The 15,237-nt window shown below is 37.2% G+C and overlaps 1 protein-coding gene across 1 annotated transcript; it reads right to left on the bottom strand.

The window, feature by feature from the left end:
* Positions 1–12,473: 12,473 nt before the first annotated feature.
* Positions 12,474–15,026, bottom strand: LOC113341837. The gene is made up of 2 exons (XM_026586565.1): positions 13,363–15,026; positions 12,474–12,864 (listed from the first exon to the last, which is right to left on the bottom strand). The coding sequence occupies exons 1-2, from the start codon at positions 13,812–13,814 to the stop codon at positions 12,861–12,863; spliced, it is 456 nt and encodes a 151-aa protein (XP_026442350.1). The 5' UTR covers positions 13,815–15,026; the 3' UTR covers positions 12,474–12,860.
* Positions 15,027–15,237: the final 211 nt, after the last annotated feature.

The raw sequence follows: 15,237 nt of genomic DNA, 5'->3' as shown, positions 1-15,237 counted from the left end.
ATAAAAGGTTCGGACTTAACCAAACACAATATGATTACTTATCAAGTAAATAGGAATTAACGTTTGTGTAGTTTACTTTAAATTATAATAACAATAATTATAATTGCGGAAAATAAAAGTAAATGACACAACAAGATTTTGTTAACGAGGAAACCGAAAATGCAGAAAAACCCCTGGAACTTGTCCAAAATTGAATACTCTCAGGATTAATCCGCTATACAAAATCAAACCAACTTCGTATAGTTGAGACCAAGCAACTAAACCTATAGTTCACCTAGTTCCATCTGTATTCCCACGCCTCCGACCTGTAATAAGTCATGTACTTGGAACAATTCCTTTGATTCGTATTCCAAACAGTAAAGGAACAACAAATCTGTTTGGTATCAACTCTTTTCAACCAAGTGATGTGAGTTCGACAAAAGTCTCTTCTGTTTATCTCAATAAACTCCTTTGTCAGGTTCATAGATCTATATCTTATTATCAACTACCAAAATAATTGTTAAGATTTTGCAATCAATACTTTTAATCACAAAGAACTGTATTGATGCCTATCTATACAACTAATCAATCTAATCTACTACAAGGATAAACCGATTATAGTTGGATCCTCTTTTACCGAAACAAGTATTGTGCACACCAAAGATTATGAACCCAAATCATAAATCTTCAAAGTCTTCTTTGTCTTCAAATCTTCTTATATCTTCAGTAAACACCTGCACACAATCAACTTGAATCTCTTGTGATCAATCATGCACAGAACGGAGTCTGTTAACAACGGATTATCATAAAACGTCTTTAGATCTACAAATAGTATAAAGATCCCCGTCGAAACTTCGATTTAGTTTGAGTGAATCTTATATCAGAAGAGAAGATTCTCAAGCATAAACAAACTAGGTGCAATCAAAATTCAACAATTGTTAGTCAATCGAAAACAAAATATAAACCGCAATTATCTATTTTCCAACCAACGGTACTAATAGAGCTTCTCAATCCCAGAGAATACTTTAAACTAAGCGGTCGTAAGAGATTTCTCCTAATTAGGTTACTCTCCTCTCCGAATAGGCGGCTTCACCAGTAGCAGCACAACTGAGACAGTTTTGCTGTCTCTGAGGATTAATTTTCTCGAAATGCAAACTTTGATATTTATAGACCAAGGAAGTTTGGACACCAAGGAATTTCCAAAACCGAAAATATTCTCAAGATATGCATTGTATTCCAAATTCGGTTTCCATAATTCATGGAAATGCTTTTTCCAAATAATGACGGAAAATCTCTTAGAAAATCTCCAACTAGCAAATGCACATTACTAATTTTCATTTTCCAAAAGTAAAATTAAAAACCTTAAATAAAAGATTCTCAATTTATTTTATTCGATCCGTGATTTTCTTCCCTTAGCTATTGAGGAATAACTTTGAACAATTAAAGATAAGTGTTACTGCACATGTTCAAAGTATGTCGACATTTTTACTTTGTAAGTCCTCTTTCATACTTACAATCTTGAAACCGATTTTCCACACTTCCAAACAAGTTTATAATTGATTCATATGACTTTGAAGAACTACGTATTGATCAAGAACAATCAATCATTAAACATGGGTTTCACAGTTCTACCAAAACAAGTTTTGGTTCTACCTCCATGTGAGTACTTTGCATAGTCACGCTTGTTACCAAAATTTGGTTGACTAGGTACTAGGATCTGTTCCCCACATATAGGTATCTAACTTGTACTTGCTGCACATGTCCCCTTTTCCTAAAAACGTGTTGCACATGTCCATAGGATCGGTTCCCCTTTCTACTAAAACCTTGCTGCACCTCATACAAGGATCGATTCCCCTTTGTGATAGGTTGCACCTCTTACTAGGATCGATTCCCCTTTACCCAGAGTCGGTCATACCAATAACTAAATCGACCATACCATCTCAGGTGATTACTTAAGATCGGTTTCACTAATAAAAGTCATACCAATACAATAGTAATGCCTTTGTGAATAGTTCTACCAAAAACATAAACAAGTCATGAGCGGCTATACTAATCACACATATTGGTAGTTCAAAAGATATGCAATGAATAACAATACCAATAATGCCTGGCCATTTCTCTTTCGATTCACAAACAAGTTCATGAATTTACTTCCTTAAAACAAATGTAAAACATTGTTTCCTAGGATGAAATCTTCACCTTATGCCCACACATAATCACAATAGCATTCAAACGATTATGTCGATGTCTTATATACAAAGTTTAATGGTTAAGCAATAAACCTCGTATTGTATTCCTTAATACTATGTCTAACTAGAGTATAATCATTCATGCTTCGCATTTTTGTTTTCAATATGCACGACTTGAAAGATACGTTACGGAATGAAACAGTTCAAGTCAAATGTCACTAACCTCAAGCGGAAGGATGATATTGTCGTTGTAGCTCCTTACTTCTTCACTTCTTCAAGTCTTCGTAATACTTGTAATGTCTCATATCCTAATACTTTCAAGCTATCCTATACGAAGTTGACTCTAGTACATAATCAAGCGACTCTTATGAGTTTTGGATCACTAAAATATGACAACCAAACTTGACATACACACGCTTGGTGGGTTCAACCGAGCTATGCTCTAACAAGCATTTTCAACATATGAACAGACGAATACCAGAAGGAGTTATGGTCAATATTTTATGAATATGGACGTTCGTCCACTTCATTCAAAACGGAAGCATAAAAGAAAAGAGCAAGATGTATAATGAAAGGATTGTCATTCGAAAATCCTAATTCAATATATATATAATTGCTCAAATAATCAAGACATCTACTTCTACAAAAAATAAAATGGTCAACTACTCAGGAGGACTGCAAGCAAGACTAGTTATCTGATTCATCGGATCCATCATCGTCTTCACGATCATCATCCTCCATGGAATCTTCTTCAAGTCCTTCCTCAGAGTCATTGTCAGAATATTTACTGAGAACTTATTCTAATTGGTCTTCAGGATCATCATCCATCACATCTAAGTATTCATCTTCTTCATACTCGACTCGCAGATCAGCCTTGGCTAACCGTTCAGCTCTCATACTAGATTCATGTGGTTTGATCTTGCTCAAGAGATTTCCAGGCAGACTCAACCTCGTCTGCATCTGAATCAGGAGCTACACTATCACCATGGGATCGAAGTTCATCTTCTGCTCCTACCATTGTTTGCTGAACTCGACGTCGTTTCTGCCGATAAATTGCGAGCTTCTCATTTTCAGTTCTTTTCCTATGAGATATTCATCACGTATCAGTTTTGCTTCCGCATTCACAAAGTTCAAGAACTCACAAATTTTGGAACGAACCACTCCTAGATGGTTAAGAGGCATTCTCTCGCCCTGTCTAAAGGTTGATTAACCTTCACATGAACATCTGCTAAATCTTTCATCTTCGATTTAGTATTTCTGGAGCATTTCCCAGAAGAGTCAGAGACGTGGTCATCACTAAGAGACGCCATTAGCTGTCACCGAAAGAGTCAGAATCAAACCAAGTTGGAAACAATATGCGTTAAAATGGTAACTCTCCAACTCTACCTGTTTACAATTTCACTAGGTGTAGTGATTACAACGCAAAATCTTGAGGATTTGTTCGTTCCTTTAAAACCTGCGACGAACAAAAATCATTATTCAAAATCACAACTTGATTTTCATGTGAGCAATTCACATAATTTTAACCGTGTGAGTGACTCCCACCGAGTGAACACTCATTGATTTTCACGAAAATTATATTTCATCACACGTAATTGTATGCTTTCAACAATTGCTCAAAAAATCAAAATTTGATTTTTACAAAATTTAACTCACTTAAATTTCAAAAAAAAAAAACGTGAGTAGGTCACGTCTATAAATTTTTCGCTCGAACGAGCGTTCGTCTATCAAAGGGGTCTTTCTCTATTTTACAAAGGTCCACATACTCTAAATAAATTTTGATTTTCGTGGAGGCTCATAAACAAGATTTTATCATTATACGCGGGTCTATTTCAAAAAAAATCATAAGTTAGGGATTATCGTTTGTTTCCTAAACCGACCGACGGTCATGCTGCCGTGGCCGACCCCCCTCTCCCATTATTTTATTTTATTTTATTTTGTTTTGTTTTGTTTCCCTCATCTCATGGAAACTCCTTCATTTGAGCAAACTCCCTCGTTTGAGTGAAACTCTTAGTTTTTACATACTTTCATCGAAAAAAAATAAGGAAAGGTGTCACGGGACCGGGCCACCTAGCCGTGGCCGGTCCCACGCCTTACAATCCCATATTTTCTCATATTATTATTTTCATCATCTCATTGAACTCCATCGTTTGAGCGAAAACCCTAGTTTTTCAATATTTTCTCAAATATTGTTCAAACCACGAGAAAGCCAAAAAGTCAAAGGGTCACATGATCGACTAGGCTACTCACGTCAAGTATTAAAATATTATTATTTTAAAATTTTCAAAATATTGGTCGCACGAGCAAAGTTCCACTTGCTCATTCGAGCAAAATCGAGAGTTTCAGTCAAGATCAAACTCTTATGAAAATCCAAAATATTGCTCAAACGTGCACTAGAAAAATATCAAAACTCTCAGGACTGAGACACGGACACTTTGGTGACACGGGAATGCTACCTTGACCGACCAAGGACGGCCCTAAGGCTTGCAATGAGCCGGTCCCATACATTTTTATAATTGTGACCTAATTTGCTATCAATTGTTCGTGTTGGGTCCAAACTCTCTTCAACCATCTTGAGACTCGCTCAATCGACCGTCAACTGGTCCCATGACCACCAAGGGTCGGTCCCATGACCCCTTAGTCGGTCCCTCATCTCTCTATAACTAGGTTTTACTACCTAACGTCACACGAGCACTATTTTAATAAATGATCAAACAAGCATTTGATCATCCTTTCACCAACTGGTCAACAAAGGACTTTGGTGCATGCTCACTCGAGCACTTGGCGCTACATGGTCGACCATCATCCCATGTAGCCAGTCCCTCCTTCACTCAGTGACTTATTTTCAGTAAATCATCAATTGACCAGCAATTGATCAAAATTAGGGTTTCGAACAAATGCTCTGCAAATCATAATTCTGAGCGAGTTCAAACACTAATAATTTTATGTTGATCCATCAATCAAGATCCAGATTAATTATGTAATATTCGGTCCAGCTACCAATATTTTAATTAATATTTTATTCGGTCATACTACCAATAATTCATCGAATGAGCAATATTACTTGCTCAATTGCTCGAATATTGATTCAACTATCAATATTCAGTAATTTATAGAATGAGAAATACTTGCTCAGATGTTCGAATACTGATTCAACTATCAATATTCAGTAATTTATCGAATGAGAAATACTTGCTCAATTGCTCGAATATTGATTCAACTATCAATATTCAGTAATTTATCGAATGAGCAATACTTACTCAATTGCTCGAATATTGATCCAACTATCAATATTCAACAATTCATCATACGAGCAATATTTGCTCAGACTATCAATATTCTTCATGTTGACTCAACTATCAACATCATTCATTCGAGAACTATACGTCCCAACAAACATGTTCAATTCATGAATCCTAGAGCATTCAAAAATCATGCTCGACTGAACAATACTTAGACTCATCGTATAATCAAGAAAATGACTGACTAATCAAATACACGCCTGCCTTGCAGACTCCATGTTCGTGAGACATCAATCACGTCACATGGGGGATAGGGTTTTGGTTTGGAGGCTTACGACACGTGTGTTCATCAACGATGAGAAATGTGAGTAAGTCGTGCAAGAAGTTGAGGGAGTTAGCAAAGTAGTGGGTGGACAATCAACCAAGTCTCTGCGCGACCTGGAACTGGTTAAACCACGATTTCCCACTCTTTCACTCGAGAAACTGTCACACTTACTGGAGATCAATGTGTCTACTTTTATGGAAATATAAATAAGTCTCTGAATCCATGATTGAAGGAGGACAACTTTCGTCAAACAAGAAGAATTCTGATCCGAGCAATCACTCTCAAGAATTCAATCAATCAACCAGAACTTATTCGAACTCAAAAGTTCACAGAAAACTTGCAGAAACCTTAAACACACTCACAATCCTTGATCAACATTGATCTCACACACTTCTTAGCTTCTCTCCTACAGATCAACCCTCTTCCCTCTTTGTGACCGAATTGACTCTGGAACGTCCATTGTCTTGGTTTAGGCCGGAGTCCTACAAATTGATCCCCTGAACTCAAAGCACTCCCTGCAGTGCATCTGTTTTAGGATAGGAAGTTTGATCGGTTGAGGAGCCTCCATCCACACGGTCGTCTCTCCATTCCCTAAAAAACCGGCAAATCTTTTTTCCCCATCTACAGTGGATAAACACTTGTCTAAATGTAAACTATATAGCCGATGTCACTTTAGTACAGTGGCGAAGTCATTTTCTGATGATACCAGTGACCTGAGTCCGAAACTCGCCAGCACCAAATTCTTTACCGATCAAAAATAATGTAAATTAACTATGTTTACATATAAATTTCGGTTTCAGATACCTATTAATATAAAGAGGAAGGATCCATGGACAATATTATTTGGAAACTATTTTATAAGATTATATAACGAGGGAGGATGCATGGACAATCTTGTTTGGACACTATCTTATAGGATTTTTACCAAATTTTTTTAGAGTCCAAATGATAATAAATATGAGGTTAATATTTGATGATATGTTCCTCTTATTAAACTTTAGATTCCTACAAAAAAATGAGCACAATTCGAGATACCGAACCTCATAATTTACCAATTTTAATTTCGGTCTTAATTTTCAACGGTTGATTCTCAAAGTGGTAGATGAGGGTTTTATCCGATCTCGGGTTGTGCTCATTTTTTGTAGGATTATCGGGTTTTATTAGAAGAACTTATCACCAAAGTATTGGCTTCAAATCATTTGAACTTTAAAAAAAAAAAGGGTGCAAACCTTGTAAATAGTGTTCAAATAAGATTGTCCATGGCTCCCCCTCTAATCTAAGTTCATATATGAGCAGTTATATTTTTAGATAAATCTTTTAATTATCTTAATCCATTATAATGGATTTTGATCGCAGTCGTATGCGTCAAAAATAATTTCACTTTCTTACTTAACTAAAATAAATGAAGTATGTGATAAGAAAGAGTTTGTTTCCACAGAGAGGCAATTGTTGTTATGCAATTCTCAGATTCTTAAGTAACCAAGGGGGGATTTTGTTTATCAATGCAATAAAAATAAATTGAAAGCAATAAAATAATTGGAATAATCAATAGAAGGAGATATTGGTCACGAGATAGTATCATTCACAAACATGTATTTTCATCAATGACTAGAATTGGTAATTTAATCTCCCATTTACTAAAAGTCTTAGGATACCTTGATCGTAAGTATATCCCGGTAATTCCCTGATTTCATCACAACCAAATTAAAAGATGTATATGTGAATTCTTCCTAGAAAGTAACCTAAAGTGTAAAATCACAACTAAGTTTAACTCCTAAAAGCACTAAGTTCTATGGAATAACACTAATCAATACAAACGAACGTGTAAAAGCACTAATCCGTTTTAACAAAGGTTATGATTCATTTGTGACTAGTAGGATATATCACTACAAGCACTGCCCACAATTATGCTACTTAGAATCAGGGATAAACAACTTTTTCCTATTGAAAACTCTAATATAACTTTAGAAATGAATGCAAATCGGATTGATTCCGGACTCAACCAAACAAACATTCAAATCATATGACAATATAAACCATGAATCATAAACAATAAATTATTGAAACAAAATTAATGCCTTGAATCAAATATCATGTTGAGAAATCAACTTATGTGTTTAGCTACTCATAGCTTCTGAGTTCATCATAATCATAACCAACAATAAAATGAAGAAGATTAAAAGCAAATGAAAGCAAACCCTAGTCGCCGCTCTCCAAAACTCCAAGTAGAAAATACGTCCTTCCCAAAAAAAAGTCGAAACTTTCTCCTTTTGTAGCTTTTTCATCTTTCCAAAACTAGATCAGTCCTCCAATCCAAAGTCCATCACCAAAAAGTCCACCAAGCCCGTATGTAGAAAATAGTCCAAAATTAGTCACCGGAAAACTGGTAAAATGACCGGAACTTGTCCGGCAAAGTCGCCAGAGAAATGCTCAGGTGACCGGCAAAGTCCACTCGGTCACCGGTCAAAGTACCAGTCAACTCGGGAAGCCAACTGAGTCAAATCAGGTCAAACAGACCGAGTCATGATGAGTCAGAGCTTGAATCAGTCAGCTAACTCATCTGAGTAGGCTGACATGCCAGGCTAAACCTTGAGCTTGTTGTTTCATAATGATTGCATTTCACCAGTTCAGTCCAGCCATGATGGCTGTGCCTTTCTTCACAGCTGCAGCTTCTTCTTCCATACAAATCGGTCACCTGCAGCTGCATCTTTCTTTGTCTCAAAGCCCCTGCTGTTCATATCACCACCACTGTCATCTGGCATCTCTTTACGGCCTCTGGTCCATGCCAAGTACCATCTCCAACTGCAGCTGCTCTGCATCTGCAGTTTCTCATACACAGTAGCACCATATCCAGCTGCTCAAATGCCATGACAACCCTGTAAACTTTAAAGATGTAGCTCCTCCACTGTCTCAACCAATTTCCACCACTGACCACCATAAACATCATTCTCTGCATTCAGTACATACATTCACTCAATCATTCATGATTGCAACTCATCTGTAAATTATCTTCTCATTTCGCAGCTTCCATTCACTTCAAACAAATCTCTTGAACCAGCATCAGTGCCCATTCCTGTGCTTCAATAGCGCCACCTATTTCAGTTACAAGGCAACACTCGTCTGCAGTTTCAGTTCAGACCAAAAACAAGTAAGCATATCCAGCTCTCCTGGCCACCTGCAATGTCCTTCCACCTAAAGCATACATCTAATACTCTCTGGCATTTCAGAAACACCATAGCCATTGTTCCAGTTTCATACTGCAAAATCCACCAAGCTTCAACCGATCATCTTCTCAAGCCATACCCGCAATTCGATTCAGGTAACAGTACACTTGAATCTACAGGTCCATTTCCTTAACCCATTCTTCGCAGCAGCACCTGCTTCTTCTCATCTTCCTGACTGTAGCAGTCACGGCCATTTCCAACTGCAATATCATCTCCAGTAACAACACCACCAGTTCAATACTGCCAATTTTTAGCTTCAACTGCAATTCATTCAGCATCACTGCCTGCTTCAATCTCAGCAGCAACAACTCTGCAACGCCCTTCTGCTCAGTTCCTTCCATCAACAACATCAAATCAAGCCAAAACCTCAAGCTGAGAACCCATTAGCTTCACCTGAGTTCATCCACAAGACCCATCCAATCTCAGACTCTAACCTGTGAATCAAGAGCCAAACACAGATCAAGTTCAACTAATAATTCCACTACAATCTTCTCAATTTCAGTTCATCTGTTCTTCTCTCGATTTGAACCCTAATTTCCATTTCAAACCAGACATTAATGATGACAACATCAGCTCTTCTTGTTGAAATTCAAATCCACATCACAACCATCTTCAATTCAACAATCAACAACTTGAATTTCTTCTATGAGCTCATTTGAACTCAACTGCACTTGTTAGACGATCTGTTCATCATCACACAGAACCCATCAACATCTTCCTCGTACCAGCAACAAAATTTCTGTAACCTCCATCGACAGCAGCAACTGATCTCAGCAAACCCATTCTTCACAGACCTTGAATCTCAACATTAGTCCTCATCATCAATTCCATCTTCATCTTCCTCCCAATCTCAGTAAATCTGAACCAAACCCAACTTTAAATCATCACCAATTCTTCCATTGAGTATCATCACCAGAAGCAACAAATTCATCTCCAATTCCTTTTTCTCGAACTACAGCAGTAGATTATCCTCTTCACTGTTATTTTCACCATCATCTTCTTCTTCGATTGAATTTCTCTTCTGAGGTTCTCTCTTACAGCAGCCGATGTTTCTCGTTTTCCTTATCTCTCAATTTCAGTGTACTCTAATGACAAGAGAAAGAGAACTCTCTCGAATTTAGGTTTAGGGTAATGATAAAAATTACTTCAAGCACCCAGACTCGGCTAAGGGCTATGCAATTGTCATTTGGCCTGTTAGTTTCGTAGAACTGACTGCCTATTCGATCTCTTGCTCAACTGTCAGTTTCGGGGAACTGACAGTTGATTCTTCCGCTCCTTCGCTGGGCACTCAGCTGGCTCCAAACATCACTTGCAAGTGCATTGAGCTTTTTTCCCTTTAGGCTCCAAATGGACGTTTTCTCCTTCTTTTGCTCGTAATGACTCCATTGCACCTAATAAACTCAAAAACAAATATAAGAGATGCAATTTACAAGGATAACAGCAAAGAAAGCATAAATACTAGATATAAAATTAGGTATTTTAGACACCTATCAAACTTCCCCACACTTAGACTTTGCTAGTCCTCGAGCAAATCAAACAAAACAATTCTAAAACATACATACAACTCCGTGTCGTCGAGGCTACGATCACACTTAGCACGTATAACAAGCCTTTAAACCCCTAGGTGTCCCTAGAGGACGAGTTATAGTCTCGTGAGGGCTTACTAGAGATACACCCATAAAACCTACTTTTCCAACTTATTATTTCTCCGAAATGATAGCATCCAACGCGCTAAGAAGACATAGAGATTTTGCACACTAGTCATAAGAAGTTAGACACATATATGAACACAATCTCATCCTTAAAAGTTGAGAGAGAAATAATCATCCCTTCTCGAAAGAAATTCGGGTTCGGAGTGATCGAAAGTCTCGACTCTGCCTCACAAGAAAGGGTTTTATGAAGTTGCTCTCAATAATAAATAGCTTTTTATGGTTCACACATGTGCCCAGGTAGGAATGAAGAGAGAACCCTGAGACATGTTTGAATGGTGGGAAGGTAAAAACCTTCCGAATTGTTTTGAAAACCCACATCTTTTATCCATTTTAAAAACCCTTTTTTTCTGACGATCTCTAAGAAAGGAAATCAACCACTTAACGAAGGTGGGAATATGCTTACTTACCTCGTTATTCGTTCGGCGTGCAGTTAGCACCACTCTCATAGCATCCATAAAAACGTCTTCGGTCTTCAATCCTTGCCTTCATCTTCGTCTTCGGTCTTCAACACTTGATGATGAAATCTTGAACTTCGTAGAATCTTGACAATGTAACTCTTTCCTCTAATTCCGTGTTGCTTGAAACTTCATTATGAATATTTCTTCTTCCATTGGCTTTATTAAATGAATACGAAACCGAAAAATGATGCAATGAATTTTTTATTTTTTTCTCTTTTTTTTTTTCCTTTTTTTAATAAGACTAGAAAAATAACAAAATACAAAATGAAAACAAAATAATAAAACTAATGATGAACCTAACAAATTTTCTCTTTCTTTTTTTTTTCGTTTTTTTTTCTTTACAAGGGACCTAGCATGATGATGACCATGTCCCAAGTTTTTTTTTTTCTTTTTCTTTTGAGACAAGAGAAAATAAAATAAAAACTAACAAATAAGAATAAAATAAAAAATGCAAGTACAAAGGCCATGGTGTAAGTACTTTACTGCTCAAGTCTTCACAACTTGTATGTCTCGATATCATAAACTTATTTAATTCTCATCTTGATAATCTTCACTCTTGTACAATAGTCTTCAACTTGTAAAAATTCTGCTCCTTGTCTTGTTGTTATACTTGAATCTGAAATCTGCTCATTTCTATACCGTTGCTTGTAAACCTTGAATGTTTTCAACTTTCCTTCGAATTTGTGATGCTCCTCTTGTTGATGATGATGGTGTTTCTATGGACCTGTTGGTGTAGAGAGAGATAAAGTGGATGGTGCTAATTGCGAACAAGAATACAAGTGGTATGTAAGTTAGCAATTCGATGTCACTATCATGATTGATAAAATAGCACTCAAGAGATCAAAATAGTGCTTCTATTGGTGGGAGGTTGGGTAGCTCACCATTCTACCCGGAGTTTACGTACGGTGACACACACTCTAAAAACACATATTTATATGCGTACAAAGAAGTGAAGGTCGATGCCTCTTATGATGTAACATGGGTAGTCTCCACTATATGGGATCAAAACTCTAATATCGAATTCAGCCTACACCTAATTTTTCACTGGCATGGTTAAATCCAATTTTAACTCTCATACAAGTAAGAAACCCGATCACGTTCTCTGTCACTCTAAGTTCAGTCACTCTTATGAGAATCTCGATGTAATCTTAGCGACATGTATACTATGTGATTCTAAACTAAACACAAGTTGGAGTTTTTTTATTCACTATTTTACACAAAAGTTGAAAATTTCATGAAAAATTTACAATGAAAATGCTTAACCACTCCCCCACACTTAAACTTTACATTGTCCTCAATGTAAATTGAGTCATCCAAAGTAGGTCAAGGTGGGAAATCCTGCATGATAATGTGATAAGAAATCAGAAAAAGTAAATGCAAGACAAGACAAGAATAAAAATAAGACAAGAAATACTCATCTTATGGGTTGCCTCCCATTTAGCACTTGGTTTAAAGTCGTCAGCCCGATTATCTCCTTGTTTGTTACGCCTTAGCCGGCTTCCAACACATTATGGAAATCTGATTGAATGGTACTTGGGTGTTTCCTCGCCTCAAAGATGTTGAAGTGTATGACTTCTTCATCAAACTCCATAGTCAAGGTGCCATTGTGGACATCGATCTTCGTTCTAGCAGTACTAAAAAATGGTCTACCCAACAGTAAAGGTGTAGACGAGGATGAATTTACATCACTCATGTCTAAAACGTAGAAATTCACTGGAAATATTAGTCATTTTACCTGCACCAAAACATCCTCAACAATCCCTTTAGGGTAAACATAAGATTTATCGGCAAGTTGAATAACTATGCCAGTTCCCTTTAGAGGGCCAAGATTTAAAGCATCATAAATTGAAGTAGACATAACATTAATGGAAGCTCCTAAATCTAGCATGGCTTTTGTAAATCTCGTTTTACCAATTGTGCATGGGATAGTAAAACTACCGGGATCCTTCAACTTAGGTGGGAGTTTCTTTCGAAAATATGCCGAAGCATTCTCCCCCACGCTCATTACCTCATTACCCTTTAACTTGTGTTTATTAGTGCACAATTCCTTTACTGCATAGCGAGGACTTTGCCTAATTACGTCAGTGAGTGGAATATTCACCTGGACCTTCTTAAAAACATCCCAAATATTCCTATCTTGTTCCACTTGTCCATTAGCTTTAGCGAACCTTCCAGGAAAAGGTAGAGGAGGAAAATAAATAGAAACAAGAGGTTTAGAGTTGGATTTAGGTACCTCAGAAGTTTGGGGAAAATCTGCATTCTTTTCCTCCAAAATTGGTTCCATTGGGGCTTCTTCTTAACCCGAATCAGTAATTTCGGGTTGTACAAATTGTTACCACTTCCCATCGTAATCGCACTGACACCCTCACTTGGGTTAGTAGGTTGGGAAGGGAGTTTCTCACCATTTTGTGCATGCAGCTGATTAATCTCCTCGGTCATGGAACCAACTTGTGTTTGCAAGTCCTTGACTGCACCCTCCGTTTTTTGCATAAAAGATGTCAGCAACTCTTCCATATTAGACCTTTGATTTTGAGGTTGTTGTTGTGGATGAAATTGTTGATGTGATGGTTGACCAACTTGTGCTTGCAACTCTCTAATTGCATTATCCATTTTCTTCTGATTCAATTTCGCTAGTTGTTGATTTTGTTGTACCACGGACATTAGAGCCTCCATCAAAGTAGCCATCTTCGCCAATTCTGGACTTTGAATTTGTTGTGGTTGTTGCACTTGTTAGAATTCACTTGGACGGTTGTAAACAAAACTTACACTTGCAACTTGATCGCTACCATAGCCAAACTTGGTGTCGTCCCTCGATCCTTGATCATAAGTGTTGGAGAAAGAATCATACCGCTTACTTGAAAAGATAGCATTGACTTGCTCAACGTTCTCATAAGCTGGGCATGATGGTTTTACAACCACAGCTGCAATTTGTTGCATCATTGCGATCATATTACTCATTTGCTGACGTAATTCAGTAATCTCGCCAACTTGATTAACTCCCTTGATAGGTAGCTCTGATCTACGACTTTAAAATTGTTGAGAATTTGTTGCCATACTCTCAATCAACTCTCTAGCTTGTGTCAGCATCTTGTTCATGAGTGCACCACTACGTGCAGCGTCAAGGAGATTTCTATCACTTGATAATAAACCATCATAAAAATAATGGATATTCAATGCGTCACTGAATTGATGATGCGGACAACTAGCCACCAATCTCTTGTAACGTTCCCAACATTCATAAAATGTTTCACCTTCCATCTGCATAATTCCACTTATCTCTTTACGAATTTGAGCCACTTTGGATGCAGGAAAATACCTCTCTAGGAAAAGTTTCTTCAATGCTGCCCATGTTGTAACACTACCAGGTGATAATTAATATAACCCATCTTTAGCTGCGTCTAGCAAAGAGAAAGGAAAAGCACGCAACATTCCTTCATCCGCATCGGCACCATTAGGTATCATGCTTGTGATTAACCATTGAAACTCCATAAGATGATTGTTCGGATCTTCCCATGCAAATCCATGGAACTTTGGTATTTGACTAATCAACCCTGGTTGAATATCAAAAGTGGATGTTGCTTCAATACACCATTGTTGTTGGTCCAACTTCTGGGAAGCTAGCTCCTTGAGTGTACGATTTGCATCACCTATTACTTCCTTCTGTTTGTATTTCGATAAGGTACCTGAAACACAATTCTCAAAACGACATTAAAAACAAAATTAAAATAAGAAACCAAAACTAAATAACAAGCCGTATGCCTCCCCGGCAGCGGCACCAAAATTTGATCTCAGTCGGATGGGTCATAAATAATTTCACTTTCTTACTTAACTAAAATAAATGAAGTATGTGATAAGAAAGAGTTCGTTTCCACAGAAAGGAAATTGTTGTTATGCAATTTTCAGATTCTTAAGTAACCAAGGGGGGATTTTGTTTATCAATGCAATAAAAATAAATTGAAAGCAATAAAATAATTGGAATAATCAATAGAAGAAGATATTGGTCACGGGATAGTATCATTCACAAACATGTATTTTCATCAATGAATAGAATTGGTAATTTAATCTCTCATTTACTAAAAGTCCTAGGATACCTTGATCGCAAGTATAT

The sequence above is a fragment of the Papaver somniferum genome, unplaced genomic scaffold (assembly GCF_003573695.1).
Source record: "Papaver somniferum cultivar HN1 unplaced genomic scaffold, ASM357369v1 unplaced-scaffold_32, whole genome shotgun sequence".
NCBI lineage: Eukaryota > Viridiplantae > Streptophyta > Magnoliopsida > Ranunculales > Papaveraceae > Papaver > Papaver somniferum.
The sequence above is the reverse complement of the archived record's forward strand: the minus strand, read 5'-3'. Positions and strand labels throughout refer to the sequence as shown.

What these genes read in the sequence shown, in the direction of transcription:
- LOC113341837 (XM_026586565.1), bottom strand. Translation starts at nt 13,814, where the DNA reads ATGGCTACTTTGATGGAGGCTCTAATGTCCGTGGTACAACAAAATCAA.